This window comes from Psittacula echo, assembly GCF_963264785.1.
Source record: "Psittacula echo genome assembly, chromosome: 17".
NCBI lineage: Eukaryota > Metazoa > Chordata > Aves > Psittaciformes > Psittacidae > Psittacula > Psittacula echo.
Genome location: NC_137753.1, coordinates 8,635,799 through 8,663,218, shown reverse-complemented (window position 1 = coordinate 8,663,218; position 27,420 = coordinate 8,635,799). Strand labels below are relative to the sequence as shown.

General features: G+C 46.5%; 1 protein-coding gene across 3 annotated transcripts in view; it reads left to right on the top strand.

The window, feature by feature from the left end:
* Nucleotides 1-1,443: 1,443 nt before the first annotated feature.
* CAPZB (capping actin protein of muscle Z-line subunit beta) overlaps nt 1,444-27,420 on the top strand; it is a 65,962-nt gene continuing 39,985 nt past the window's right edge. For all 3 annotated transcript variants that reach the window (XM_080631178.1, XM_080631179.1, XM_080631180.1), the window contains exons 1-2: nt 1,444-1,562; nt 20,775-20,864. In XM_080631178.1, coding sequence (XP_080487304.1) covers nt 1,560-1,562; nt 20,775-20,864 — 93 coding nt within the window. In that variant the 5' untranslated portion in view covers nt 1,444-1,559. The remainder of the gene's footprint in view (nt 1,563-20,774; nt 20,865-27,420) is intronic.

Sequence of the window (27,420 nt, the reverse complement as noted above, 5' to 3'; positions counted from 1 at the left end):
AACACTGCCAGGGATGGGGCAGCCACAGCTTCTCTGGGCACCCTGGGCCAGCGCCTCAGCACCCTCACAGGGAAGAGCTTCTGCCTAAGAGCTCATCTCAGTCTCCCCTCTGGCAGGTTAAAGCCATTCCCCCTTGTCCTGTCCCTACAGTCCCTTGTCCCAAGCCCCTCTCCAGGTTTCCTGCAGCCCCTTTAGGCACTGGAGCTGCTCTAAGGTCTCCCCTTCAGGAGCCTTCTCTTCTCCAGGCTGACCCAGCCCAGCTCTCTCAGCCTGGCTCCAGAGCAGAGCTGCTCCAGCCCTCCTTGGGAAATACTTTCCAAAGTTGTGTGACTGCTCTACTAGAGGTGGCAAAGTCACTTCCCATCATAATATTCATTTGGTAGTGGGTTGTTGATGGGGTTCTATGTGCATTTCTTTTTCCTTGAAGTAATACAGTTCCTATGTTTCCTGAGATTGTTGGTATGCAGGAAGGATATTCTGTGGTGTCACATCCACAGTAGAATCACAGTGGTTTGCAACTCCCCTGGTCAGCATTTCCAGTTTTGATGGCAAAGTGAGGAAACCAGAGGGATTTTAGCTCACAAAGGCTGGATCTTTAGCACAGGAGCCTGAGAGCTCTGCTGCATGAATGGCTCTTGTGGTCCTGGCACCAAAACTGTGGGAAATGGGATCAGAAGAGCTGGGAGGAAAGCAATGCCATGTTGTGAGTTGGGGTAACTGGGTACACTGCAGCTCCCGAATTCACAGCTCCCTATGGAGAGGTACAGGTGTAGATTCCAGAACAGAGAACACTGCCATGTGGATTAATGCATTGGGGGGGACATGGTGTCTTTCTGGGACAGCTTGACTGCAGCAGGACTTTTATTGGCTGTACCCCAGGTTTGCTGATTCCCACCGTGTATCTGGGGATGTGAGTGAGGGCTGACCATCGAACTACCAAAGCGTCTGCTTGGCTCCAGGCCGGTCCCTCCGTGCTCTGTGGAAGCACGGTTAAACTCCCGGGAGGTTCTACTTTTCCACGTAACTCCCGCAGCCCGAGGTTGCTGGGTTCAACCTGGAGTTGCCAGGACGTTCCACCGTGCAGGCTGCCGTTTCCCGTGCTGCTCACCCCCCTCGCACTAACCTTCGTTCGGCTCCCTTTAAACCGCTCAGAGCCGTTTTCCGGCCGGAGGTTTCGCCCGGCGGGCAGCAGGACCCGGCTGCCGGCGCGCCCTCCCTCAGGCCTCACCCCTCACCTCTGATTGGTCGCTCTCCTTCCGGCTGTCACCCCCGCGCTGGCGTTGGTGGCGCCCGCGGCGCTGCTCCCCCTGGAGGGAGCGGAATGGTTCATCCCTCTCCGCCCCTTTCGCGCGCCGCGCTCCATACTTGGCGATGGCCGGTGAGCCGCGCGCTGATTGGCGCGGCGGCAGCGGAGGGGCGGGGCGGCGCGGTGATGACCCGGATGTTCACTCCTAGGCAACGGCGGAAGTGGAAGGGCTGCGGCCTGCCTCGGAGGGAGACCGGACGGGACCGGGAGGCGCCGCCGTTGCTACCGCCCAGCGCAGCCCCGCCGAGCCGCCATGGTAAGGGCGAGGGGGCCGGCCCCTCCCGGCACCACCCCTCCTCCCGCCGGTCCGCCCCCTCCCATCTCCCCGGTGCCGCCCCCCTCGCTGCCCCCCCACCCCCACGGTCGTTTCCCGGAGCGGGTGGGCCTCGCTCGGGCTTCCCGGGGCGACGGTGAGGGAGCGCCAGAGCCGGTGCTGCCAGCGGAAAGGGAGGGGTGGCCTGGCCTGGAGTTCGGGGGCTGGGGGGCGCTCGGCCCAGTCCAGGATTCCGCGAGGCCCGGGGAGGCGGGCAGCGGGGCCGCGAGATGACCGAGCCCGTACGGCTGCTCCGCTGGCCGGTTACTTCCCGGTTTGCGGGCCTGCTGGTTGGGGTGGTGTTTACAGAGGGAACGCTTCCGCTTTGAACGGTGAATGTTGCCGCTTGATGTGGTTGTGAGCGAATTAAGAGCGGTGGGGGCCCTGTCTGCTCCTGCCGCTGGTCATCAACCCCAAACTGTCACCCGTGGTCTGGTGTTTCCCCTGGCAGCTGCTCTTGCTGGTTAAGGTGTACTGAGATCAAATGGCATCTGCAGAATGCGAGAAAGCTAAGGCAGCTGGAGCAGGTGATGCTGCAGTGGTGGGTGATGCTCCTCACATGAATGAAAACTTTCTATTTTCTAGGGGAAAACCTGTAGTTTCTTCAGTCATGTAAAATAATCTCCATCTTGCTGTGTGTTTGCTGAATGGATTAGCCCAGATCACAAACCCTTCCCGTTTCATTTTGGCAGCATGTGTAAAGGGAGCAGATTGCAACAGCTCTAAACAAGCACAGGAGTGAGACCAGGAACTAACTGGCCCAGGCTTTGCCTGGGTGGATGTGTGCTTCTGCAGAGCCTGCCTGAGGCACTGTAACCTCTGAGGATGTAACCGCAGGAATCACTGGAGTACTTTGCAGTGTTTGGGAGTTTGTCATTCGGGTTTCCAACATTGTGATTTAAGGATGCTGAGATCTGTTTAGGTTTTTAGAAAGAACAGCCTAGTGCCTGTTATGGTAGCAATATAAAGGCTGGTTGAGCAAGGAAGTGTAATCTTTTATTTCTTACCTTCAACCATAAGAATTTCAGAAGCAATACCTTATGTTTTCTCTTCAGAAATGAACATCATGGCAATCCTGCTACATGCATTATGTAGGACAATCGTAGTATCACAGACTGGTTTGGGTTAGAAAGGACCTTAAAGCTCATCAGCCCCTTTAGGCACTGGGAGGTGCTCTAAAGTCTCCCCTTAAGGAGCCTTCTCTTCTCCAGGCTGACCCAGCCCAGCTCTCTCAGCCTGGCTCCAGAGCAGAGCTGCTCCAGCCCTCGCAGCATCTCCATGGCCTCCTTTGGACTCACTCCGACAGCTCCACATCCCTCTTGTGCTGCTGCCCCAGAGCTGAATCAGGGCTGCAGGGGTGTCTCCCCAGAGCACAGCAGAAGGGCAGGATCCCCCCCCTGACCTGCTGGTTTTGCGCTTTAGTTTCTGGTGAAAAGTGAAGAATGGTTAAGATCAAGGTTCTGTTCCTGTGTTCTTGTTTGAACAAATGAGATGCTGTACCTGACTTTTCAGTGTGGGTTGTGGCAGGATGGAGCATCTTATTTCAGCTGTGCATCTTATTTTAAGATATCAAAATCTGTATGGGCGAGACCTGACTGTAGAATCTGAAGTCAGGATTCCAACAGACTGTCCTAACCTGTGCTATGGGCAAAATCCTCACACGAGAAGAACTGATGGAAAACAGTAGGCTTGATGGAAAATAACAGTGGTGATACTTTTAAGGTGATGTGAAAGCATGCTAAATGAAGAATCCAGTCAGGGTTTAAGTGTAACTGTACCAGTATCTGGATGCCAGAGAGGGACTCTTCATCAGGAACTGGAGCGATAGGACAAGGGGTGATGAGCTCAAACTGAAACAGGGGAAGTTCAGGCTGGAGATAAGGCAGAAGTGCTTCCTTGTGAGGGTGCTGAGGTGCTGGCACAGGATGCCCAGAGAAGCTGTGGCTGCCCCACCCCTGGCAGTGTTCAAGGCCAGGTTGGACGCAGGGGCTTGGAGCAAGCTGCCCTCATGGAAGGTGTCCCTGCCCGTGGCAGGGCTTGGAGCTGGATGAGCTTTAAGCTCCCTTCCAACCCAAACCATTCCATGACTCTGTTTTGGAGGAGGTAGTACACAAGTCCATTAAAATCTTCCTGAGTGTTACAAGCTTATGCTGTCTTCTGATTTTTTCCTGTTCAGTCACAGAGACCAGAAGGTGTAGGAGAAGCCTGACCTGAACTTGCAGCACTCTGTGCTGGTCTCTGATGTTGAGTGGACTTCAGGGATGAACCTGCAGCAGCTCTCTGTTACTTGTGTGTTGTGATGGCTTTGTGAGCACCTGAAGAGTCACTCAAAGAATGTGCCACCTTAAGCATGGCTTATCTGTGTACAGTAGGGATGTGAAAGATGAATCACTGACTTGTCTGCTTTTAAAAGAGACCTTTCAAAGCTTTACTGACTCTTAAAATTATCTTAAGGTTCTGCAGGTAGTGCAGTTGCAGCATTCAGTTTAAGTGCAAAGCCATACTTCAGGGTATTTCCAGGATCCTTCATTTCGGTGGTTATGAAGCCAGAATGAAGCACTGGAATGCTGAAACGGCCCTTTCATTGAAGGCTACAGCAAGTTCCCCAAATCTTAAAGCATCTGACATGGTCCAGAGTATTTCAGACACCTCCTTGGAACTGTGAGGTTACCAATATCTGTGTACAGCAGAGAGATGGGAACCTTTAGCTCCTCTGCGTCACCTCACATCTGAGTTGCTGCTGGTGAGCTGAAGTGCATCTGCATTTCAAACAGGTGCTTGGTAAAATGGGGCAGGGCAACACATGGAGCTTGAAATCTGCCTGCATGGATGCTGTGTCTTGTGCTAAAAATAAGCTGAATGCACTGTGCAGGGCAAAGCAGGACTTGAGAGAGTGGATCTACTGAGATTGATGAAATTGTGGGTTATAAATGGATGGAATTGAGTTACTCTTTGTAGAAAGAAAAATCTTCCTTTCCAGGTTATGTAAACTGGCCTGAGCATGTTAGTGAGGATCTCTCTGCTCTGCAGCTCTTCAGGAAAAGGTGGATAATTTTAGCAAAGATTTATCATTTAATCATCCATAAATTCAGATGTCTGGTGTAGTGCTGGCTGCACATCATCCAGTTAGAGCACTGAAGCCCAGCCAGGGATGTGTGCTCTGCCTCTGATACTCAGTACATCAACCTCACATGCTGTTTGGAGTAGCTAGTATGTTCAGGGTAGGGGCTGTTTGTCTTGGGCAAGCATGTAGCTGCTTGATAGATCACTTGGGTTTCTGCATCTACTATAAAAAACTATATTAACTATATTAACTATATTAATATTAATATAAATATATTAATATATTAATATTAATATAGTAATATATTAATATATTAATATATTAATAATATATAACTATATTAATATATTAAATGATTTGGCAACCTGGTCAACTAAAGGTAGAGCTGTTTCTGCTGCTCTCTTGCAAACTGATTGTGTGGCTTTGAAAACCCAGCTGTGTAGAGGGAGAGCCCAGGGGAGGGTTTCAGTGCCCACAGCGAGGCCTTTGCACCTCGTGCCTTCTGAGAAATACTGACTTAAGCTGTTTTGTAGCGTCCATGTTTTATTAGGAAAGGCAAGTACATGAGCTTAACTAAATGTTATCTTAAAAGGCAAATTCCCAGAGTAATCAAGTTAGAGGATATCACTGGGATAGGGAACACTGCCATTGGAGCGATGCTTAATCTTGTGGTTTATTAGTGAAGGGAAAACATTTGCAAACTGGAGTTGTTCAAACAGGATTTCCTCATATGGTAAATATATAGGCTCATATCTTACTAGTTGACATTTGGAAGTAAAGCAAAATGAAAGTTCAGTTCAAGTCTCTTGAATGACTATGTTTAGTCCTTGTTACTGTAGTTGAGTAGAGGAATTACTCTCTTTAGGGAAAGAGACGTTACTGCCCTATTCAGTTTCTACTTGTATGGCTGTCAGCTCTGCTTGCCCTCTGTTGGCTTCCGAAAGTGAAAGACACTCAGGGGTTGTGCACTGGATACTCCTGGTTTGGCTTTGGGTTTATGGGTACCTCTGAAGACTTGGTTGGGGAGTGCTGGTGCTTGTTCTCTTGCCTGCCATTTAGAGGGATGTTTAGTCAAGTACAAAGGGCTCTTTACACTGCTAAGTAGACTTGTAGAGGTGTTCTGTCCCCCTTGAGCTGGTGCACATTGTAGAAGTGCCACCTCAAGTTGAAATAAAACTGAACATCTTTCAGTGTGTGTTGAAGAGAGCGATATTGAGATGTGTGAAGTTCTGGAAGGTACCTGTATTAGGCAGCATGCGCTGGAGTTTAGCTCCATGCTAAGCCCTGTTTTCTTACCCCACTTTAATCCAATGTGATGTTTAAGGACTTATTTTAAGCCAAGGACGTGATTACACAAGTATAAGATACTGAAAATTACATTAATCATCTGGTTTAATTCATATTTTTATTCAGCCACTGTGCATTATAATTTCCCACTTTCCCATTGATTTCTGCTGAGAATCTGAAGAGTTCAGAAAGCCCCAACAAAAGGAAAGGGGCTTTGGACAAGGGCCTGTAGGGACAGGCCAAGGGGAGCGGCTTGAACCTGCCAGAGGGGAGACTGAGTTGAGCTCTTAGGCAGAAGCTCTTCCCTGTGAGGGTGCTGAGGCGCTGGCCCAGGGTGCCCAGAGCAGCTGTGGCTGCCCCATCCCTGGCAGTGTTCAAGGCCAGGTTGGACACAGGGGCTTGGAGCAAGCTGCTCTAGTGGAAGGTGTCCCTGCCCGTGGCAGGGGTTGGAGCTGGAGGAGCTTTAAGGTCCCTTCAACCCAAACCAGGCTGGGATTCTGTGAAATCTTTGCTTTCTCCCTAATGCACAAGGTCCAAAGCACATGTGTGCTTCAGTTCTTCCTGATCCTTTGTGTGTTATGGAAAAAAGGTTGAAAAAACCCCAAACTCATTTAAAACCAAGGGACCTCACATTTGAATTTCTTATCTGGATGAAACCTGTGTAGTATGATGGAGCAGTTACTACATCTGAACAAGAAGCTTCCCAAGCTTCCTACTGTCTGGAGCTGGCTTTAGCGCAAGGTTTGTTTGCTGATAGGTTGTGTTAACTAAAGAGCTTCTCTACTTGAACATAAAGATCAAGAATTCAGGCCTCTGTGATGGAAGTTTGGCTGCTTTAAGCTGAAATACAAAGTGATTGTTTTCTTCATCTTTTGTGTAATGTCTTCTTAAGTACTTAATAGTCCATGAATTAGATGTTCATGTTAACGTGGGGATTGACCACATGCAATGAGTGGATACCTGCCTAAGAACTTAACAGAGACTTGCAGTGCAGTTGGACAACATTAATCTGTTGTGGCTTACTTGAGCTGAATAATACAGGATTCCTGTCACCTGGAGTGGCCTTGGAGTGGCCAAAATTCACTTCCATGGTTGTATGTCCTAAAGCAGGTGCATCCAAATGGGCTGTCTTGGGTGATGTGGCCTAGTGGAAGGTGTCCCTGCCCATGGCAGGGGGTTGGAACTGGATGATCTTAAGGTCCTTCCAACCCAAACCATTCTATGGTTCGATAAGTTTGAACTCTTGCTTGTGTGATAGATGAGACATTTCCTTTTGAAAGGTCCTTCACAGGGCAGGAGGGTGAGTGCTGGTGAGCTGAGAGGATTTATTCTGGGAAGAAAAGGCAGCATGTACTTGAGGAAGGTGCTTTGCTTGGTTCCCAATTAGAATGTAGTAATTTTCCAGAGCAGGTGGTGTCTGGGCAAAGCCAAATGCGGTCACAATCCTGTCTGGGTTTTTAAGTACAATGATGTTGTGAGTGAGGAATCAAAACCAGGATCTATTTCTTACTTGTGCCCAAAACAGGCTCTATTTGGAATTACCATAGTTGCATTAGATAATACACTGTGCTGTGTTTCCTAGAGGGGGGCCTGAGCCTTGGCATCAACTAATAAGATTAATTTCCCTGTATTATCTGGTGCTGTTCTTTTGCCCTCCCTTCCTCTTCTGGGTATTAGAAGGAAAATGTGCAGCTTGCTTTGAGCTCCTGCTTTGTGCCACAGCTTCCAAGCTGGGCTGAAGAATTACAGCTTGACTTATCTGGCTGCTCTTCTCATAAATGACACTTTATTCCACTATATGCAAATGAAACCTTCTAGTTTCTCTTTCATCAGCACAGCCTGTGTTATTTCTCAGTGTAGGGTTGGTTTAGGAGTCTTGACTCTTTCTTTAAAGCCATCACTCCAAGTGTTTGCAGAGCCTGTCCTTGCTGCTGCTCTTTCCCTAGTACTGAGAGAATGTCCTCCATGGCTTTCTGTTACAGAAAGTGGAGCCGAGTTCTTTCCTGGTGCATTGACTTGGAATTTCAATCACGTCCTTGTTGCAAAGTGGGAGGTTCCCAGCCTGCGTGAAAGCAGAACCCAGGATCTAACAATTTTAGCAGCATCAGCTAAAACAAGACTGAAACCGGCACTTAAGTAAGAGGATTTTCTGCAGAAGGAAAAAGGGTTGAGGCTGCATTGAAGACATAAGCTCAGTGGTTGCCTGAAGCCGCCATAAATAAAATACTCTTTATTCTCTCAGGGAATTTGGTTTGCATTTCTTCAGGTGATACTTTCTATCTTTCCCATTAGACAAAGTGCTGAGTTGGGAAGTGCTGGCCTGTTACCAGTTATTTTTGCTTTGGTAAATATCAGGATTTAAATAAAGCTTCCTGCTTGCAGAGGTGCCTCTGCTTGCAACTTGAGATGGGCTCAGGAAACAAGAGATGGGTCTTTGGTAGGTTAATTCATCAGAGGAGAGAGCCATGAAATGGAGGAATGAGGTAAAACACCAGCTGCATTGTGCTGACCACAGCACGCACTTGCTGCATTTACCCACTGAGTCCTGTTGCTGGCTAAATTTGGGGGTCAACCCAGAAAGTTTTGGATGTAACAGTAAGAACAGGCGTGATCTTGGCTCAGTGTTGACAGTGCTCTACTGGATGGCCAAATACAGCTTTCATGTTGCCAGTCAGTTCTTAAAAGTGGCCTATAAGAAAGATGGGAAGAGACTTCTAGCAGGGCCTGTTGTGACAGGATGAGGGGTGATGGGTTTAAACTGAAAGAGGGAGATTCAGGCTGGATGTGAGGAAGAAATCCTTTACACTGAGGGTGGTGAAACACTGGCACAGGTTGCCCAGAAAGGTGCTGGATGCCTCATCCCTGGAGACGTACCAGGCCAGGCTGGATGTGGTTCTGGGCAACCTGATGTAGTTGAAGGTGTCCCTGCTCATTGCAGGGGATTGGAACTGGATGAGCTTTGAAGGTCCCTTCAACCCAAACTATTCTATGAGTCTATGCTTGGTAGAGGCAGAGCTATTTCAGAGCTTGATAAGGTGGAAACTGCCCAAATGGAGTAAGTATCAACTTTGTATTAAATTGAATTAGGAATCTGGCATGGATTGAAACTGGATTTGGGTATTATATGAAGCACTGTCCTGCATAAACTACCTCTACAACTTAAATGTATTAAGTTTTGCAGAACTTACGTGTGGTGTTAGATCACATACTGTCTGCAGGTTTGACTTGAGGCTAGGTCAAACATTTTCAGAAGCTTGGAGGAAAGCCATAAAAAGACTGACAGAACAGGCAAGTCTGGGTATTATGGCAAGGAAAGGGATTCCAGGGAGCGTGAACGTCTTGGTAAGTGGAAGTGGGATGTTCCTATGGCCTATGTATATGCAAAGTCATTACCTTCCTGGTTTAAAACTTGAAATCTTTAGCATGAATCCCTTTGGGTGAAGCTGAAGTGTCCTGCAGGCTCTGTGGTGCGGTCAGCAAGACGAGTCTTGCTAGACACAAGCACAAGGCATATTAACCTACTTTACTGACCTTCTAGGCAATTGGAGAAGGCTCAGGGATGAGGGCTAATTAGATAACCTCCCCTCTGTCCTCTCTGCCTTGCCAGGCATCCCATTCCTTGGCAGAGTTATCCTGTGAATTTACAACCCTGGCTAATCCATTTGAGGACACTGGGAAGTGCTGAGTTGCTGTGTTAAACTGGGCAGCTTGGCAACAGCTTACCAGGGGCTCTATAGCCAGGCTGTGTAAAGCATTACACTGAACCTGTTGAATGGTGGTGGTAGTTCAGCTGTCAGGAAGCATGTCAGTGTTTGTTGTTACCTTGGTAATAGAGTATAGGCCTTCCTGCTGTGCATAATAATGTGCATTTTCTCAGATGTTTCTGATGGAAGTAACTTCTCACGTAAAATAACGTGGGTTGCAGTTGACTGGAAGGAGAACCTGGATCTGTCAGGCCAGGACCAGCCTGCCAAACTTGGCTGAAAAGAGAAAGAAGAAAGTCTCCTTTGCAATTGAGCAGTTCCTCTTCTGCCACTTGTGACCAGGCTGATCCGAATGTGGAACAGGCAGCACACCGAATAAAAGCATTTTGGAAAGACCATTGAGCATTAAGAGGATTAAACGACAGCAGCACAGAAAATACATTGCAGATGTTCATCTGACAAAGGGCAGTGTTGAATCTCAAGAGCTGTTGTATTTAGAGTAATTATGGTTTCAATTAAAAAACCCATAATTGGTCCCTGTAAAAATAAAGAGGCTGAGTTGGGCACTAATATCTGAATGAAGGCAAGGTGACAATGAGACTGAAAACCAGGTCATCAGACTTGGGAACCAACCCAGACCCACTGTATGAGCTCATTTCAAAGGCTGAATGAACCCAGGTAGGCAATTAGTAGTAGGTTTACAGAGAAAGAATGAAGTAATGGAGTGGGTGGATGGGGATGAGAGTATAAGTCAGTAATTTGGGATCCATCTGCAGGGTGAACTCAGAGCTACCCAAAAGGATCTTGCAGAGGTGAGTTGCATGGGAGTTGTTACAAAAGGGCTGTCGAGGTCAGGAAGAAGATCCTGTGAAGGATTTGCTGTGTCCTGGACACTGATCTGTGTGGTGTGAGTTGGTGTGAGTGGGGAAGGAGGGTGCTTAGGGCATAGCTTTATGATTTTTAGAAAGCAAGACTTATTGTGTCCACAATACCTTAATACATACCCAAGTATTGAAGTGTTGAACTGAGACAGGGAAATACCAAGAGACATGAGAAGGTTGACAGGACAAGGGGTTGATGGGTTTAAACTGAAAGAGGGAGATTGAGGCTGGATGTGAGGAAGAAATCTTTTACATTGAGGGTGGTGAAACACTGGCACAGGTTGCCCAGAGAGGTGGTGGATGCCAGGATGGACGTGGTTCTGGGCAACCTGATGTAGTTGAAGGCTCATTGCAGGGGATTGGAACTGGATGAGCTTTGAAGGTCCCTTCAACCCTAACTATTCTATGATTCTAAGTAATACTGAATGGTCACCCTGTCAGTAAAGCTGTCTCTTGATGTCTGTCTTGTAAGAGTACATGTATGCTTATCTTCAAGTGAGCATCTCTTCTGGTACTGAAGCTATCAGGCAGATGTTGTGGACTTCCTCATGAAGTGTTTGCAAAATCAGGACAAGTTCTTGTATCTGGTTGTTGTAACAGGTTTGGTTTTATTTGTTTAGCAAAGATTTCCTATCTGTAGTTATATCTAACAAAGAAAATGATGCTTTGTGCTAAATCTAGACATAAAATGGGGAAAACCCACTGTTGTGCAGCAACATGAGCGTAATTAAACATCTCACTGTTAATTGGCAAAGAGGCTCAGCTCTGCAGCCAGCTTCAGTGTCTCTAATCCCAGTTACTGTAAAAAAAGCATCTCTAACTTTCAGTCTGTGCAACTTTTCTGGGTAGCTGTTTAGCTCCTCTCCCTGTGTTACTCTTTGTTGTGGGGCTCCTAGACTGACATTCACTCGATGCCGTGGTTTATTAGGAAATGACTTTTTGCAAACTTTATGCTTCACAGGAATTCTTGGCACTGGATGAAAGTCGCTAAATTGCATTGTCATGTTCAATGACAAGTTTAATAAATAAAACATTGTTTCTGTTACCCAGAAGACAAATGCTGGTGCAGAAATCATGAGTGAGTCTGGCAAAAGGTGGAGAGCCCATTCCCAGAAATCATGGAATCACAGAGCTGCAGCATGGTTTGGGTTGAAGGGACCTTGAGGCTCACCCAGTTCCAACCCCTGCCACGGGCAGGGACACCTTCCACTAGAGCAGCTTGCTCCAAGCCCCTGTGTCCAACCTGGCCTTGAACACTGCCAGGGATGGGGCAGCCACAGCTTCTCTGGGCACCCTGTGCCAGTGCCTCAGCACCCTCACAGGGAAGAGCTTCTGCCTAAGAGCTCATCTCAGTCTCCCCTCGGGCAGGTTCAAGCCATTCCCCTTGGCCTGTCCCTACAGGCCCTTGTCCCAAGCCCCTCTCCAGGTTTCCTGCAGCCCCTTTAGGCACTGGAGCTGCTCTAAGGTCTCCCCTTCAGGAGCCTTCTCCTCTTCAGGTTGAAATCCTTGTTGCTGCTCCATCCGGCTCTTCTGCTCATACATGGTGGCTCTTTTCACTGCACAGGTGATTGAGACTTGCATTGGACTTCACATAAACTAAAGCAGTAGATGTTAAATTAGTTTTGCAAGTAGGTGCAATTATTTGCTGTCTTTAAATACATCCTTGGTGGGAAGGAGGTGCCAAGAAATGTTCATTTTCTTCACTGTGTACTGTACATCTTTAGATGTGCTAATGGGAACTGAAAAGCATCTAGTGGAAAACCAGCTATGAGTGCAGAGCATCCTTTAGGAGAGGCTGAATTGTTACCTCTAAAGCAAGTTGTGACTTGCAGTCAGTGGCCAGCTCCAGACAGTCATGGGTTTTTCGTTTCTTCTCGATAGGTATAAACCATTTTGACAAATGGCTGTCACATGAGGTAGAGCTTCTTAATACTAAGCAAGCATCTCTGGTTTATTTAGAGACTAATGGCTGGAAATGCCTTCAGTGTATTATAATTCACTTGACAATTGTTTCTAGACAGCCAGGATATTGGGTATTGTCCTGTGAACAGTGCCGAGCAGATTTGGAGGTGAGGATGATGAAGCAAAGTCAGATACCATGTATGATTGAAAGGATGCTTGAAAGCAGCTCCCTAAGGGTAAAGCAACAAACAGGTATTTGGCAAAATGTTGATTTCAAACCTTGAGGGGCTCGTAGAGCTTGAATGGAGGAGGAGATCTCTTTGGTGCTTGCTCCTAGAAGACTGTTGCCACTCTGTCTAGGACTTGCCATAGTTGTGCTGTGAGTCTGACCTGGTGAGAAGTATCCAATGTCATCAGCATGCTGATGGCAGTGAAACCTAAGCTGCCTCATTGCTTCCCATAGAGTATTTTAGTTCCCCTAAACTAGACCCTCTGTGAGTCTTCAGAGCAGATGTACAAATTACTCTTTCCTGTAGAACCTCTTTGAAGAAGGGATCCCTTTTGAGCACTTGTCTTGCTGAAGTTAGTGTGTACTCAGTTTCTGGACCACTGTAGAGCAAAAGCTGGCCAATGGTTCTGAGGTTTGAAGCAGACCTCTCATTGTTTGGCAAGCGTGGACCAGTGCGTACCACAGTGTGTACACCACCTCCACTTGAGTTCTCACAAGCTGTGACAGTGGTTTCAGTTATTAATAGGGGTTAGTTCTGCTTCTCCGTAGCATGCTCTATTGTTTTACGCATTGGAGGAGAATAAAGGCAATAATGTTCTGCAGGAGAACATCTCTGAGAGGGGTTTGCTGACATAAAAGCTGGGACATGACGTGCACAAGTGCTCTGTAAGTAAATGCCGGTTACAGGGGAGCTGTGGGAGTCAGAATACAGCAAATTCTGCTAAAATCAACCAATCCATCACTTCTTGCTTTTGTTTTAATCTTTAATCTTTCTCACTTGTAATTCCTGGAATGAGCACTCTCAACCATTGCTCTGTCTGCTTGGTTATGACCACAGCAAATGGAGCTAAACACATTACTAGCCATACACCATGGTCAAAAGCCACTGGATCACATCCTAACTGGAGGAGACAAAGCCAGAAGTAGCTCAAGAGAAGGAGAACATGGCCTCCATCAGTGTCATGTTCTTTCAATGCTCTTTGACCTGTTCTTTCTTTACTCTGCACAATGTAGTGTAGCTTCAGGTTTTATTATATCTGATTGCTTCTTAAATATGCTCTTGCTGTTTCTCCCACTAGTCCACCTTGCTGTCAGGGCTGTGATTTATAACCCCATTACAAATGGCTTTAGATGGGATCTGCCAGAGGAGGATTAATAATCAAGAGAAAAATAATGTAGAAAACCAGATTGCAAGGAATATGTGCAGCTGATGGGAACGTCATGAGGGTAGAGCTTGTCTGGGATTCGTAGAGCACACACAGTTATTCCCCTTCCCATTCAGTAGCCTCAAAAGTGAATGCTGACAGCCGAGAAGGGAATCCTGTGACTTAACACACTACTACACTTCTTATTACATGGGGGTTACAATAATTCAACCCTTTGCTGAAGCTTCTTGTAATAATACTATCCTATTGTGTAATTTGTAAAGGAAGTCTTCTGCCTTTTGGGCTCTGGAAGTTGGCAGGGATTAAAATGACAAGCAGGAGGGGAAGCTGGGGATCTGTTTCAATTAAAAGAAATTAGTGTGTTAGTACCACAAAGCTGAACCATTAGTCAGACATTCCTGGTGGGAGAACTGACAGAAAATAATACGATTTACAATCTGGGGTATGTCTGCAACATGAAGGGGGGGGAAAAAGCCATTTGCTGGTTGTGTACTTCTGGCCCTGGATTAATTTAGGAAGGGATCTTGGCTATAAACTGACCCGTGACCAAAGTGATCTGATGTGGAATTGCTTCAGATTGCATCAGTTGAGTAAATGGTCTGGTTTTTGGTGTCCCTTCAGGTTTTTATCTGATATTTCCACAGAGATGCTGTGAGGGCTGGAGCAGCTCTGCTCTGGAGCCAGGCTGAGAGAGCTGGGCTGGGTCAGCCTGGAGAAGAGAAGGCTCCTGAAGGGGAGACCTTAGAGCAGCTCCAGTGCCTAAAGGGGCTGCAGGAAACCTGGAGAGGGGCTTGGGACAAGGGCCTGTAGGGACAGGCCAAGGGGGATGGCTTGAACCTGCCCGAGGGGAGACTGAGATGAGCTCTTAGGCAGAAGCTCTTCCCTGTGAGGGTGCTGAGGCGCTGGCCCAGGGTGCCCAGAGCAGCTGTGGCTGCCCCATCCCTGGCAGTGTTCAAGGCCAGGTTGGACACAGGGGCTTGGAGCAAGCTGCTCTAGTGGAAGGTGTCCCTGCCCTTGGCAGGGGTTGGAGCTGGATGAGCTTTAAGGTCCCTTCCAACACAAACCGTTCTGTGGTTCTGTGACTTCTGTTCTTTGCAAATTGAGATGCCAGCTTGTACTTTAAATCTGGATAACTTTTCAGATGCCAGTCTTGAGCAAAACTTGTGTGTGAAGCAGCTTGAAGACCTTTGTTTTAGCTGTTATAACCTAGCTGCAGGGTCTTGACCACTGTGTCATCACAGGGCCCAGAATGGGAGAAGTGTTGTATTTTGTTTAACACTTTAAATAAAAGGTTTATTCCTTTCTGGCAGGAAAGATTTGGTGGCCCAAGTGGCTTGTTTCTGAGAAAGAGCTAAAATGGGGAGATGCTGCCACTGCAGGATCACTGAGCTGCCTCAGCAAGTTTCTCTTGGGTCAGAAGTGAGTTCAGGGTGGTGTTAATACAGAAACACAATGCAGAAGTGAAAGCTGCCTGGCTTTCTTCTTGAAGAAACCACCTGACTCTGTTTATGCTCAGCAGTGGCACAGTCAAATGAGCAGGAGCTATTAGAACAAAGCTGTGACAACCAGGGAATTAAACCTGCAGGAATCCCAGGCACAGCTACAGGTTGGGTGAAGTGATTCAGAGCAGTCCTGAGGAGCAGGACTTGGGGTGTTGGTCAGTGAGAAACTCCCCATGACCCAGCTTCAGTGAGGGCTTGAGCCCAGAGCCCCCAAGTGTGCTGGGCTGCACCTCCAGAGCGTGAGCAGCAGCTCAGGGAGGGGATTCTGCTCTTGTATTCTGCTCTCATGACACCCCACTTGCAGCACTGTGTGAGACCTCAGAGCAGCTTCCAGTGTCTGCAGGGGGCTACAAGGATGCTGGAGAGGGACTCTTCATCAGGGACTGGAGCGATAGGACAAGGGGTGATGGGTTCAAACTGAAACAGGGGACGTTCAAGTTGGAGATAAGGCAGAAGCTCTTCCCTGTGAGGGTGCTGAGGTGCTGGGACAGGGTGCCCAGAGAAGCTGTGGCTGCCCCATCCCTGGCAGTGTTCAAGGCCAGGTTGGACACAGGGGCTTGGAGCAAGCTGCTCTAATGGAAGGTGTCCCTGCCCGTGACAGGGGTTGGAACTGGATGAGCTTTGAGCTCCTTTCCAACCCAGACCAGTCTGGCATTCTATGACTTTGTGATAACCAGAAGCAAAGTCCTGCCAGCTCTAAAGCTGGGGAGCTTTAAGTGAAGTCTTTTACTTCCTTTCAAGCACATTGGCTTAGCCTTTGAAATGGGTAGGGCCACAGGTTTGTGTCAACCCTCTTAAAACCCAGAGTATAGGTTAAGTCTTGGAAGTAGCAACTGGGAGTTGTCAAAACTTGTGAGTGAAGCCTGGGAATTTTCCTAAGTGTGTGCAGTGAAATGAATAGGTGAGGATAAAAATGCACAGTGCTTGTGGACTCATCAGGTGGAGAAGAGGAAAGGCAGTGTAGTGTCACTCGTCCTGCCAGCACTGGGCATGTTTCAGAGGTGCTGAGGATGTACCTTGGCGTGGAATAACTTCGTTTGTCAGGTGACAGTTCTGTGCAAACTCAAATGCAAATGGGGTACGGTATCCCTTATCCCTTACTCTGGCAGAGCATGTTTGGGTGCCACGAGCTGTGGCATCTGCATGGCAAGTAGTTTACTTGCAGGTTTGGGTTATCTTGGGTTAGCTCCTGTTGCTTGATACTACCAGCACACTATCCTGGCGAGGGGACCCCGAAGGAACAGCAGCTATTCCTGTGCCCTGTTCCCTGATCCAAAGGAGTTGTGTGGTTTAGTGGAGATGACGACTGGGAGTTAAAAGGAAGTTCAGCGTTTTGCCTTGTTTAATTCCTGACAATTTGCATACCTATAGTAACTTCCTGGCTTCTTAATTGGTGTTTTCTGCATTGAAGGATGGGTGCCCATACTCAGCCTTTAAGCAGCATTCCTTATAGTATCCAGCTGTGCCTCTGTGCAACTACACACACACACAGCTGATTGCTTTTCAGCACTACCTGTTTGTCTTTGGGCCTCTACACAGAGTTTCAAGGTGACCAGAGACCTTTGGCTGTTTTGTGAGGGTTTCTCTTGGGGCAGTAAGCTAAGTGCAGCAGAGATTGAAGAGAAGAGCAGATGTAGGTGAAGGAAGTTAAGCAAACATAGCTACTCCTATAGACATATTCTTATCATTTTTCCCTGTAGTAGTGCCATGGGAATGCTATAGTAGATGTTTAGATTCCAGATTGCTCTAACGATGTTTGGCAAACTTAACGAAGGAGCTTTCATCTAAGCTAATATTTCCAGTGTTTGTGATCTCTAAATCATTCAGGGACTTGAGCTGTAATAAAACTTCATTTAGAGTTTGTCTGAGCTCCCCGCTCCCCTACAGGAGCTCAGTGCTGGATGAAACAGAGCAATGGTGGAAAACAGCCTTCTATCAAGTAAACACTAAGCTCATTACACTCTGCAACCTCAAAGAGCTTGGCTTTGGGAGCAGCCCAGACTGGGAGACAGCCTGTCTAATACCTTCTCAGTGAGCAAAGCTTTGTAAGAGCCTCTCCATGGCTAAAGGCAAGAGTTCTTTTAAAGGCAAGGGATCTTTTGTCTGGAGGTGTGCTAGGAAACCATGGCTTCAGTATGCAGGTTACAAGAGAATGAAGTGGAAATCCAGAACAGGTGAAGTTCAGAGAAGCAGTTTGGGTCAACTTGTACTGAGGTAGGTGACATATATCCTGCATCGCAGAATCAACTAGGTTGGAAAAGGCCTTTAAGATCATCAAGCCCAACTCTGAGCTCCTGAAGAACATCTTCCTCTTACACAAGATGTGTGAAGGCTTGATGGGGTTTTTAAGTGCCACTAATATGTGCCATTTCAAAACAGTATTACATCCCTGGGAGTGTTCCCTCTCCTGTGAAATCAGGGAACCACATGCTGCTGGTTTTGGCACCTGGGATGTGGCTCCGATCTCTTTGTACCTAAAGTACCTCCAGCCAGAGTCTGGAGCCAAAGGATGTGTTTGACCACAGGCATGGATATTAAAACTTCACTTACAGTGTACTGGTAGAATTACCCATTCAGTTCTGAAACAGGACACACCAGATGTGTGCAATACCACAAGGTACCACTTTGCTCTGTAATCCATGTGCTTTGTGTTGCCTTTTTGACTGTGCCAGCAGGGATTTATACCCGATTAAAGTGACCGTGCAACCACAGATTTAGGGACAGAAATACAACAGAACCTGCCTTTATTTCAGTGCTTTAAGAGATCTGTTGACAAGCTGTTGAATTATCTAAATGCCCTACAAGAAGACTGAAGAATCCTGCTGCTCAGCTGTGCTTTTACTGCTGTGATACCAGAAAATACTGTTAGTGTGTGCTTATGTGTTTTTGTTTTTCCATTGCACACAGCCGTGGCTGAACTCCTTCAAGAATCTCTGCCTTGAACAGTCTTGCTTGTGTCTTTTTACAGCAGCTATTGAATATATTGTTACAAAACCACTCAGCCCAGGTTCTTTTGGTTAAACCATAAACCAGTGCAAATGTATGAGCAGCAGGTCAAAGGAGGTGATCCTGACCCTCTACTCTGCTCCTGTGAGACCCCACTTACAGCACTGTTTGCAGTGCTGGTGTCCTCAGCATAAGGACATGGAGCTGTTGGAGCAAGTCCAGAGGAGGCCACGAGGATGATCAGGGGCTGGAGCAGCTCCTGTATGGAGAAAAGCTGTGGCTGCCCCATCCCTGGCAGTGTTCAAGGCCAGGTTGAATGAGGCTTGGAACAACCTGCTCTAGTAGGTGGTGTCCCTGCCTGTGGCAGCGGATTGGAACTGGATGATCTTAAGGTCCTTTCCAGCCCAAACCAGGCTGGGATTCTATGACAATGTAGGTACTCCTTCATTCAGTGCAGTTCATTTCCGGACTGTCGCACTGTCAAACACTTCCTCTGGGGTTGTGGCTGTAGTGGTGGGTTTTAACATAATCTGTCCCTGGGATTCTTTGTCTATTAAACAATTCCATCTGTCAGAGGCGGATGCAGCACTTCCATAAGTGTTCCCACGATCCGAAAGTGAGGAACGTGACCTCGTGACCATGTGCCAGCTTCGCTTCCTTGATGTGAGAGATAGCGGGAGGTAAAGACAATACTTGGGAAGAAAGGTCCCCTGCCTGAGCATGGCTGCTGGAGCTGCACAGGCTTAGGCCATCTAAATAGTATCTTCTTCCAGGGACTGAAACATTAGTAGGGAAAAGTGAGCAGTTTTCCCTTCCCCTGAACATCTAATGAAGATAAATAAGTTTTGAAGCTCTTGGCTGTTGCTTTTATGCATGAATATGGTGATAGTGCAGTGATCGATTTGGAGTGGCTTTCCAAGATAAATAACTTCTCTCCAGACCCGTTTTAGCCAAGGATTTCTTATAAAGAGTATAGGGGTTTTTTATGTATGTTGCTTGAAGGCATCTTCCTTCAGTGACAGCAGGAGACTGTCATGGGTTTCTGTTCCTGGTGCCAGTGCATCCTGTTTCTTGGGCTGAAAGCTCAGATCTTCAGGAGGTTATTGCAGATATATGGAAGATCATGTCCTATAACCTGAGCGGGATGAGAAGTAAATATATAATCTCCCCAGGCCATTCTGTGTGACTTGCTGGCTGTAAAATACTTATCTCCTGATAGGGAATGGGTAGTACCCTCTACGAGCAGTTTTCCTGATGGACCTCTACTAAAGTGAGGGCTCCTTCCTTTCCTCATTGCAAGGGTAGGGCTTAATCGCAGGAAACTTTGCTTCCTGCTTCTCCCTGACCTGGGGGCTCCTACTTGACTAATGTGATAATGTAACTGCTTTAGGTTTGAAGCCTTTCTTAATTAAACTAAAACTTCTGGAGCTTGGCAGACCACAGGAGGGAGAAATTAAAGCTCAGCTTGTTGTACACCACCCATGTACAGCTTGTTGTACATGGGTGGTGAGAAATGCAAAGGGAAAGGGGAGGGGAAGAAGCAGTGGAAACAAAGTGGCTGTGCTTCAGCTGCTGCTGACCTGATCAAAGTAACTCCAGCAGATTTTGGGTGCTGTTAGGCTTGCAGGAAGGTGTCTGTTTATATCTGTTGGTGAGGAGAGCTAAAGTTATGTCAAGAACATGGGTCAGCTCATCAAGTGTCGCTGGTAATGTCTGCCGTGTGTTTTCTGCCTCTGAAGTGATGTTAATGGGGTTTTTGTGTGTCACAATTGGATGTGAGACCAGCTGCAATAAGCCCTTTGGAATATGTTGCTGTGATTTCTTGACATAACTATAAAGTCTCTGATTTCTCAGATACAGACAACTTTTGGTATGTGTTTTGTAGCAAGAAGGAAATCATGGATCATACTGTGTGTGTGTGTTCTATTCTGGTGTTTCAATAAAGCTGAAGGAGGGAGAACGCGCCCTGTGTTGGAGCAGAATTTGTCTTGGATACAAGTTGTCTCAAGCTGAATGGCACAATAGAAATGAGGAAATGTTCAAACTGCTTTGGGAGGAGGAACTTTCAGTTCCCTAACTCAGATTCCTATTGATAGCACAGAAAAACAGTGCATTAAACATGTGCACAAACACTGGAACCAGTTTTTGGGTGAGGTAAGGACTGGACTCCTTTCCATCAACAGCACCGTGCTGAACTGGCAGCATGACACTAGTTAAAACTGTGTGCTGAAATCCATAGTCTGGAACGCTTGTTGCAACACCAACTCAGTAATCTGTGCTCAAATGGTACTGAGTTTTATTGAAATCTGTTTGTACTAATACAAAGCATAGTGCTTCTTAGAACTAGAAAATGGATCTCTGGTATTGGAGGAGTCAGCAAGCAGTGTAGTTCTTGTATGTGTGTGTCAATGTGATGTGTTCCCTGTTCGTATTGTGAAAGAATGCCATCAATAACCCTGTTCTTGTTTCTGCAGAGTGACCAGCAGCTGGATTGTGCCTTGGATTTGATGAGGCGTCTGCCTCCACAGCAGATAGAGAAGAATCTCAGTGACCTCATTGACTTGGTGAGTATTGCATGCTCTGATCTGAGTGCTGGTGTGATGGAGATCTGGTATGTAAGAACATCCTCTGAAGCATCTCAGAGGTGTGGTGATTTGTTTCTCCCCTTGTCCAGTGGCAAGGTTGAAGAATACAGCAATTGCCCAAACGATGTCAGGAAACTACGTGTTTACTTTGGGCAAGCCAACAGCTCCTACTGTGTCTGCATGGACATGCTTTGGGATGAAGGGGCATTAAAAGCTTTCTTGATGAAGTCATAACTGTTTTTGGAGGCTGCTGTTTAGTAGGAGTAATTTGAAGGAGTTTATACAAAGTTGATGGATGTCCTTGTACATGTGTGATGTCTCCTGATGAGCTTAACACGGGACTCCTGTAGTGACTGTGCTGTGGCACTTGCTTCAAAGAGATTTTCAAGACAGAATGTGTCAGAACACCCAGATCTGTTTATAATTTAGGCTTTCTCTCAGGTATTCTGCACTCCTGTGTGTATCCAGTGGCCAACCATCTTGTGCCCAGTTCCTGTTTCCTGCTTGCACCCAAAACATTGCTTTTCCTTCTGTGCTAGTAAAGACAACTAACGTAGGAAGGAGGTGTATGCTCATTACACAGGATTCTGATTGCCTCACATCCTGTGATGCACAGTTGGGCTATAACAGGCTACTGAGTGTCAGTTGTTCCCTAAAACACTGTGTGGCACAGTTCCCTGTGGAGTAACTTCTTGAAATACGCATTAAATCTATGCAGAAACTGTATGGGTGGCTTGGAAAACTTGTTGCTGTTGTCCAGTCAAAATATGTGCCTTATTTCTGACCTAAGCTTCTAAGTCTTTGCAGACAGAGGATACTGAGACTGGAACAAGGCTGTTAGACGTTTGAATTAGGCCTTTTGTCTTCGCTGTAGTGACTGACTTAAATTTATCAAACTCTACTTAAATACTGCTTTTACTTCCGTAAGGCAAGGTACGGGTAAGAAAGCTCTGTGCGTCAGGTAAGAAAGCTCTGTGCGTCAGGAAAGAAATTGCTTCTTGCAGTAAGGGATTATTTCTCCTTCTTGAAACCATTCAGTAATGGGCTACATCCGTGCCACCAAAACTCTTGCAACCTGAAGCATCTCTTTTGTGGCTGTTGGTGAAGGTAGAACACAGGAATGAAACCACTGCTGTGATCTGGGGTGACATGATTGGGATTCAGATGAAGTTTGGAGGACTGGACAGGTATTGGGATTTGAGCAGCTCCAAGGACCATTCAGAGCAAGCTCTTTGGGGAGCTGTGCTAAGCTTGGCTGTGTGATTGGTATGAAGTTTTTTTAACGACTCAGAAAATTCCTGGTTACCTCTAAAGGTTGGAATTGCTTTTGGATGGTGCTCGTTAGTGCTCTACATGCTTTCCATCAGCAACACACTCCCTGGGCTTCTCTTCCTATTGCAAATGTAACGTAAACCAGAGCAGTTGGATGCTTGTTAGGAAGAGGGTCTGTGTGATTCCCACACCACGCACTGCAGTCCCTTCTCTGGGGGAGAAATGAACTGATTTGTTAAATCCAGTGTGATTTCTTTATTGTTGAGACCTCTGTAGAGCTCTTCTGGAGCTGCTCTCAGCCTGACCTCCTCAAGCCTGAAGTCTACACTCCAGTTAGACTGGATGCACTGCCACCTGTAAGAGTTCCAAAAACAGCATGAACCACACTCCAGCAAATAGTTTTTTGACCTTTTTTTGGCAAGTTTCATCCAAACCTTTAAAGCTGATGTTCTCATTCTGCTTCCTGTACCATTACCAGACAATAACCTCCTTGAAAGGAAAGGTCAGACTCCAAATGCATGGCAAGTGTGAGTAGGTTCATTAAATTTGTGATAGCATCATAGAATCAACTGGGTTGGAAAAGACCTTCAAGATCATCAAGGCCACCACTAAACCATGTCACAGAGTTATAAAAGATGACGCCCGAATTTGTTTTCCCTTTGTGCTTGGTTTCCTTGCTTCATTACACTGCCATGCTGCAGTAGACATGAAGCAGAGGCCTACATCATCTTTTTGTGTGGGAAGCTTAGGTTATTACTTTGAGGTCTGCTGCAGCTCAGCTCCCCATGGTCTTTCCGTAGGAACGGATCTAAGACTGAGAGTGTAGCTGCTGTTTTGCTGCTTGCTTAAGATCCATTGGAAGGGAGATGAAGATGGAGTTTCATAGGTTTAAGGTTGCCCAGAGAAGCTGTGGCTGCTCCATCCCTGGCAGTGTTCAAGGCCAGGCTGGACAGGGCTTGGAGCAACCTGCTCTAGTGGAAGGTGTCCCTGCCCATGGCAGGCGGTTGAAATCTTTAACATCCCTTCCAACACAAACCACTCTATGACTTAAAAATGTCTTAGTTTTGGAAAACATTTAATATACAAATATAGTGAAGAGCTGATGCCTACTTCCTAGGCTTGGAATTCCTTGTGGGAAGGATAACAGCATGAAGGTCCCTGCTTGAGGTCCCTCTTTGTCAAAGCCATCCTCTACTGCTACTAAGAGTATCTTGGTTCATGGGATGTGTTCAAGGCTGTATGTTACTGCCCCCAAGTGTTGGGCTGGCAAGAGAAAGGACCCAAACTTGAAGTCAGAGTGGGTGGAAGAGGAGAATTTTTGGGTCACTGGCCCTTATCAGAACATACACTTCTCATTCATTAGCAAACCAGTTTGTGGTTTGCCCTTTTACCACATCTGTTGTTGCAGAGTCTGCAATTAGAGTTCATTAGAGACCTTGTCAATCACAGGACTCCAGAGGTCCAGTCTGAAAGAAGCTGTGCTGGTGCTGGTAATGTGCCTTGGCATGGGGCACACTGGTTGGAATTCACTGAGCCATTATTTGTAAATAGATGACTTGGGGGCTGTCAGAATGTCCTAAATGTCCACAAAAAGAGTTCAGTGGAGGCACATACCTTTTTAATGACAACTCATTTAAATTAGAATGATTTTCCATGTAGCTCCTTTGGAATCTGGGGTAACTGAAGCTTTGGAACGTGTACCTGTGAGCCAAGTCTGAACTGTAAAGTGGTTTGCATAAGAGGAGTGTTAAAGGTGATTGTCCTGCTCTTGAATGGATTTGTGATGAGGATAGGCCTGGTGGTAGCATTAATAACATTAATAATTAGTAACATTAATACAACTCTTAACTGTGTAGCATAAATACTCCTCCTTAGTGCCTCACATTGTCCAGAAGCTGCTGCTGTTGACACTGTGCTTCTCCTAGAAGTCAGTTATGAATCACATCTGTTCTCATCACTTGCTGAAGGAGAATATTAGGGGTATTTTCTGGGTGGAAATGTTTCTTGGTATCACTTAAGAGTGAGATATTGTTCTGGAAACAAGATCATGGAAATCTCACCGCAGTAAGGAAGCTGGGAGAGCTCCGTTTGGAGTGGCTGAATGCTTTATACTGAAAGAACAGTCCAAGTGTTGTCCTCCTGCTTCCTTTCTCTTAAGATCACTAAGCCAGGCCTAGTGTACTTTACCTCTGTCCTTTCCAAGAGAAACCCTGAGGAGGCATCAGCTTTCAGGTAGTGCTGGGATCTATTCCTAGGACACCTTGGCTGCAGGATAACAGGGCAGGGCAGTGACAGATGCTGGATCACAGCCTTCAGAAGCCTTTGGTGGGTGTTTCTGCAAGCAGCTTCACTGATGTGGCTTCAAAGGAGAGATGGGAGCTGGAAGTTGGATTTATTGTGCTCATGGGCCATGTGCAGCAGATAAGGGGGCTGGGACACAATTGTCTCAATGGCTGTGCTCTCAAGCTTGGTAGAAGTTAAGCAAGTTCTCCTTGCAAGTAGGAGTTTCCTGCTGATTGTTTGATTTGGATGTTTGCCTGTGTGTAATATAAATTAGATGAAGAATGTAGCTGAGTCAGGAAAATCTGATGGCAATAAAAGGGATGGAGAATTGTCCTTATGGAGCTGCCTCACAACATGGACAAGCAGATTCACCAGGAGAGTGGGGTTGTTCACAGCCACAATCACCTTCCTGTCTTTTCCAAGCCTGATACTCAAGTAAAGCTCAGCTTATTCCCCAGAGGGAAAGCTTTCCTGAAGTATAGGATCAAGTTATGCTGCCATGGAGGAATTAAAGCTGGAGTTTTGTATAGATGTATCAGCCAGTAAAGATACTGGTTATGTTTCACAGCTCTGATTGCAATTAAAGAGCTGGGAGGTGATCATCTTTGCCTCCTCATCACAAGAGAATGCTGCAGTATTTTTAGTAGAATGTGTTACTCTCTGAAAGTCCCAGAATGGTGAATTTAAAAACAAATTTAGGGTTTTGCAATATTTGCACAATATTCAGGACCTTGCTTCATGGAGCTGATGTGCCTTCAGGCAAGTCTCAAGTCTGCCTGCATGCCTTTAGTAGCTGAAGATAGATGAAGCTAGAGAATGTATCCTCCCCACCCCAGGCAAACTGCCTTGTTTGGTGTGCACAGCCCAAGAACGCGAAAGTGTGGCTGGAGCTTTTTGTGTTTGGAGTCCAAAAGCCTCTGCAGTATGGAGGAGAGATAAAATAATTGAGTGCAGATGGAAGCTGAGCATCTAGTGAGGGGGGAAGGTGCTTAAAAACCCCATCAGACTCAATGAAAACTTAAGCAGAAGTGCATTGCCAGCCTTGTGGTCTCAAAGCAGAGTGTGTGACCTGTTCTTCCTGACTTGGGTGATAGATTCTGTGCCACCAGCAGCCTGTTGGGATGTGTACACAAAGACTGTTGGCTAAACAAGGGGCTCTGGCTCTCTGAATAGGTTTATGGTTGTTGAGGGCCAGTTTTCCACTTGGTGAGGGGCTGTAAGCAGGAGTTTTCCAGCTAGAAGGGATTACCTCTGGGTATCTTGATGGTAATAGGAGATAACAGTGAATGTATGTAAATAGTTAACGTGATGCTTGGCTTAGAGCTGCAGCCCCACTCGCAGGAGGTTGTAAAAGGGAATTTCACTTCTGGTTTCATAGTCACTTATTTTTTTTAAGCCTGAACTCTGCCTTTCCTTCCTTCCAGGCTCCTGCCTCTGCACTGCTGGTGTTAGGGATGCCTAAAATGTCATTTAAGTATCTTTCTAAAGGAGTGTGTGTGGGGATCACTTGGTGAGCTTGAATCCCGGTTAGAAACCTATGGGCCGGGGGGGAAAGCTGGGATATAGAAACATCACTGGTGAGAACATGCATATCCCTTCATTGTAGCTGGATGTATCCAACACCAGTTGGACTCTTGACACAAATAGTCAAGACTTCCCAAGATATTGATATGCTGTGGTGGCTCCTGGGACTTGGGACTGGTAATGAGATACAGAAGCCTTCACCTGCAGGTCACTAGTCAAAGGCTGGGGCACTCCAGCTGGGGCTGCCAGATGGCTGGCTTTTGTTTCCCAGTAAGCTACAGGATGGGGAATGCAGCAAAAGCCCTATTTTATCCAGCAGATCACCGGAAGAATGCCAGGGATCCTGGTTTCTGAGCTTTTCAAATGGAGCTCCTGGAGCTGAATAGATAAATCCTGTAACCAATGTGATGTTGCTGCCATGCCATCACTAACTGGACAAACTGGGATCTGCAATTCTAGTAACATTTGCCTGTTTCCAGAAAAGCTGCTTAGTTTTCATTTTGGTTTTGCTAATTGTTGCAGTGCTGGAATTCAGCGCAAATACTTGAATAAAGCTGAGCTGTTTCTCCAGTATCAATTACATCTGGTCTTGAACACAAAAGTCCATTTAATAAACAAAGCTTGAAGAATGTGTGGCCCTTGAACATCTGATGGATCAAATTAAGGTTGAGCAATGTGCGGATCTGTGGGAGTGACTTTCCAAGTGGTTTTAGGTCCAAGCTGAGTGGAGCCTGGCTTCCTTCTTGGGTTTCCACAACGTCTGTTAGGCCGTGGCTGTGTTCTGCGGGAACAGGAAATTCTGAGACTGTGCAATGACTCAGGAAAAGTCTAATAATATTTTATTAGATGCTGGCCCAGAGGGGAAGGATCTGAGCTGAAGTTTGCAGGAGTGCCCAGTAACTTACATGGGTTCTTCTTTGCAGTGGAGCGATGTCCCCAGGTGATGTGAGCAGTGGTTTTGTCCACTTCTGTGATGATTAAAGTTGTCTTAATAAAGAAAATCAGGTTTGCATGCAATGAAAATACTCTCTTTCCTCTTTGGATGTGGCTTTTCATTAAAACCTGCTCTAGTCACGTGTGCTGAGATACTTGCATGTTACAGACGTGATTTCGAAAGACAAATGGATCTGAGCGCTGCCTTTGCTGAGCTCTTGAAGCTCCCTTCATCTTCCTTCTGGGTCTTTAAGGAAAACATGTGTCTTCTCATCTTTAATTTTGCTGCATTTAGCATATTTTTCCAGTGTGTAAGGTTCCTGTGGAGCTCTGTACACACTGACCTCTGAATAAACATGGAAAAAAGAGGCTATTTCCAGGAACGCAACCTTGCACCACAACACTGCTGCTTCAGTTGTAAACATGATTCACTTCAGTCAAGGCTGTAGGAGAAAACAACAGCCTTAATGTACTCTAGTTGAGTGGCTCAGTAAGCCGCTGAGTTTGTAAGGTGCAGAATTTG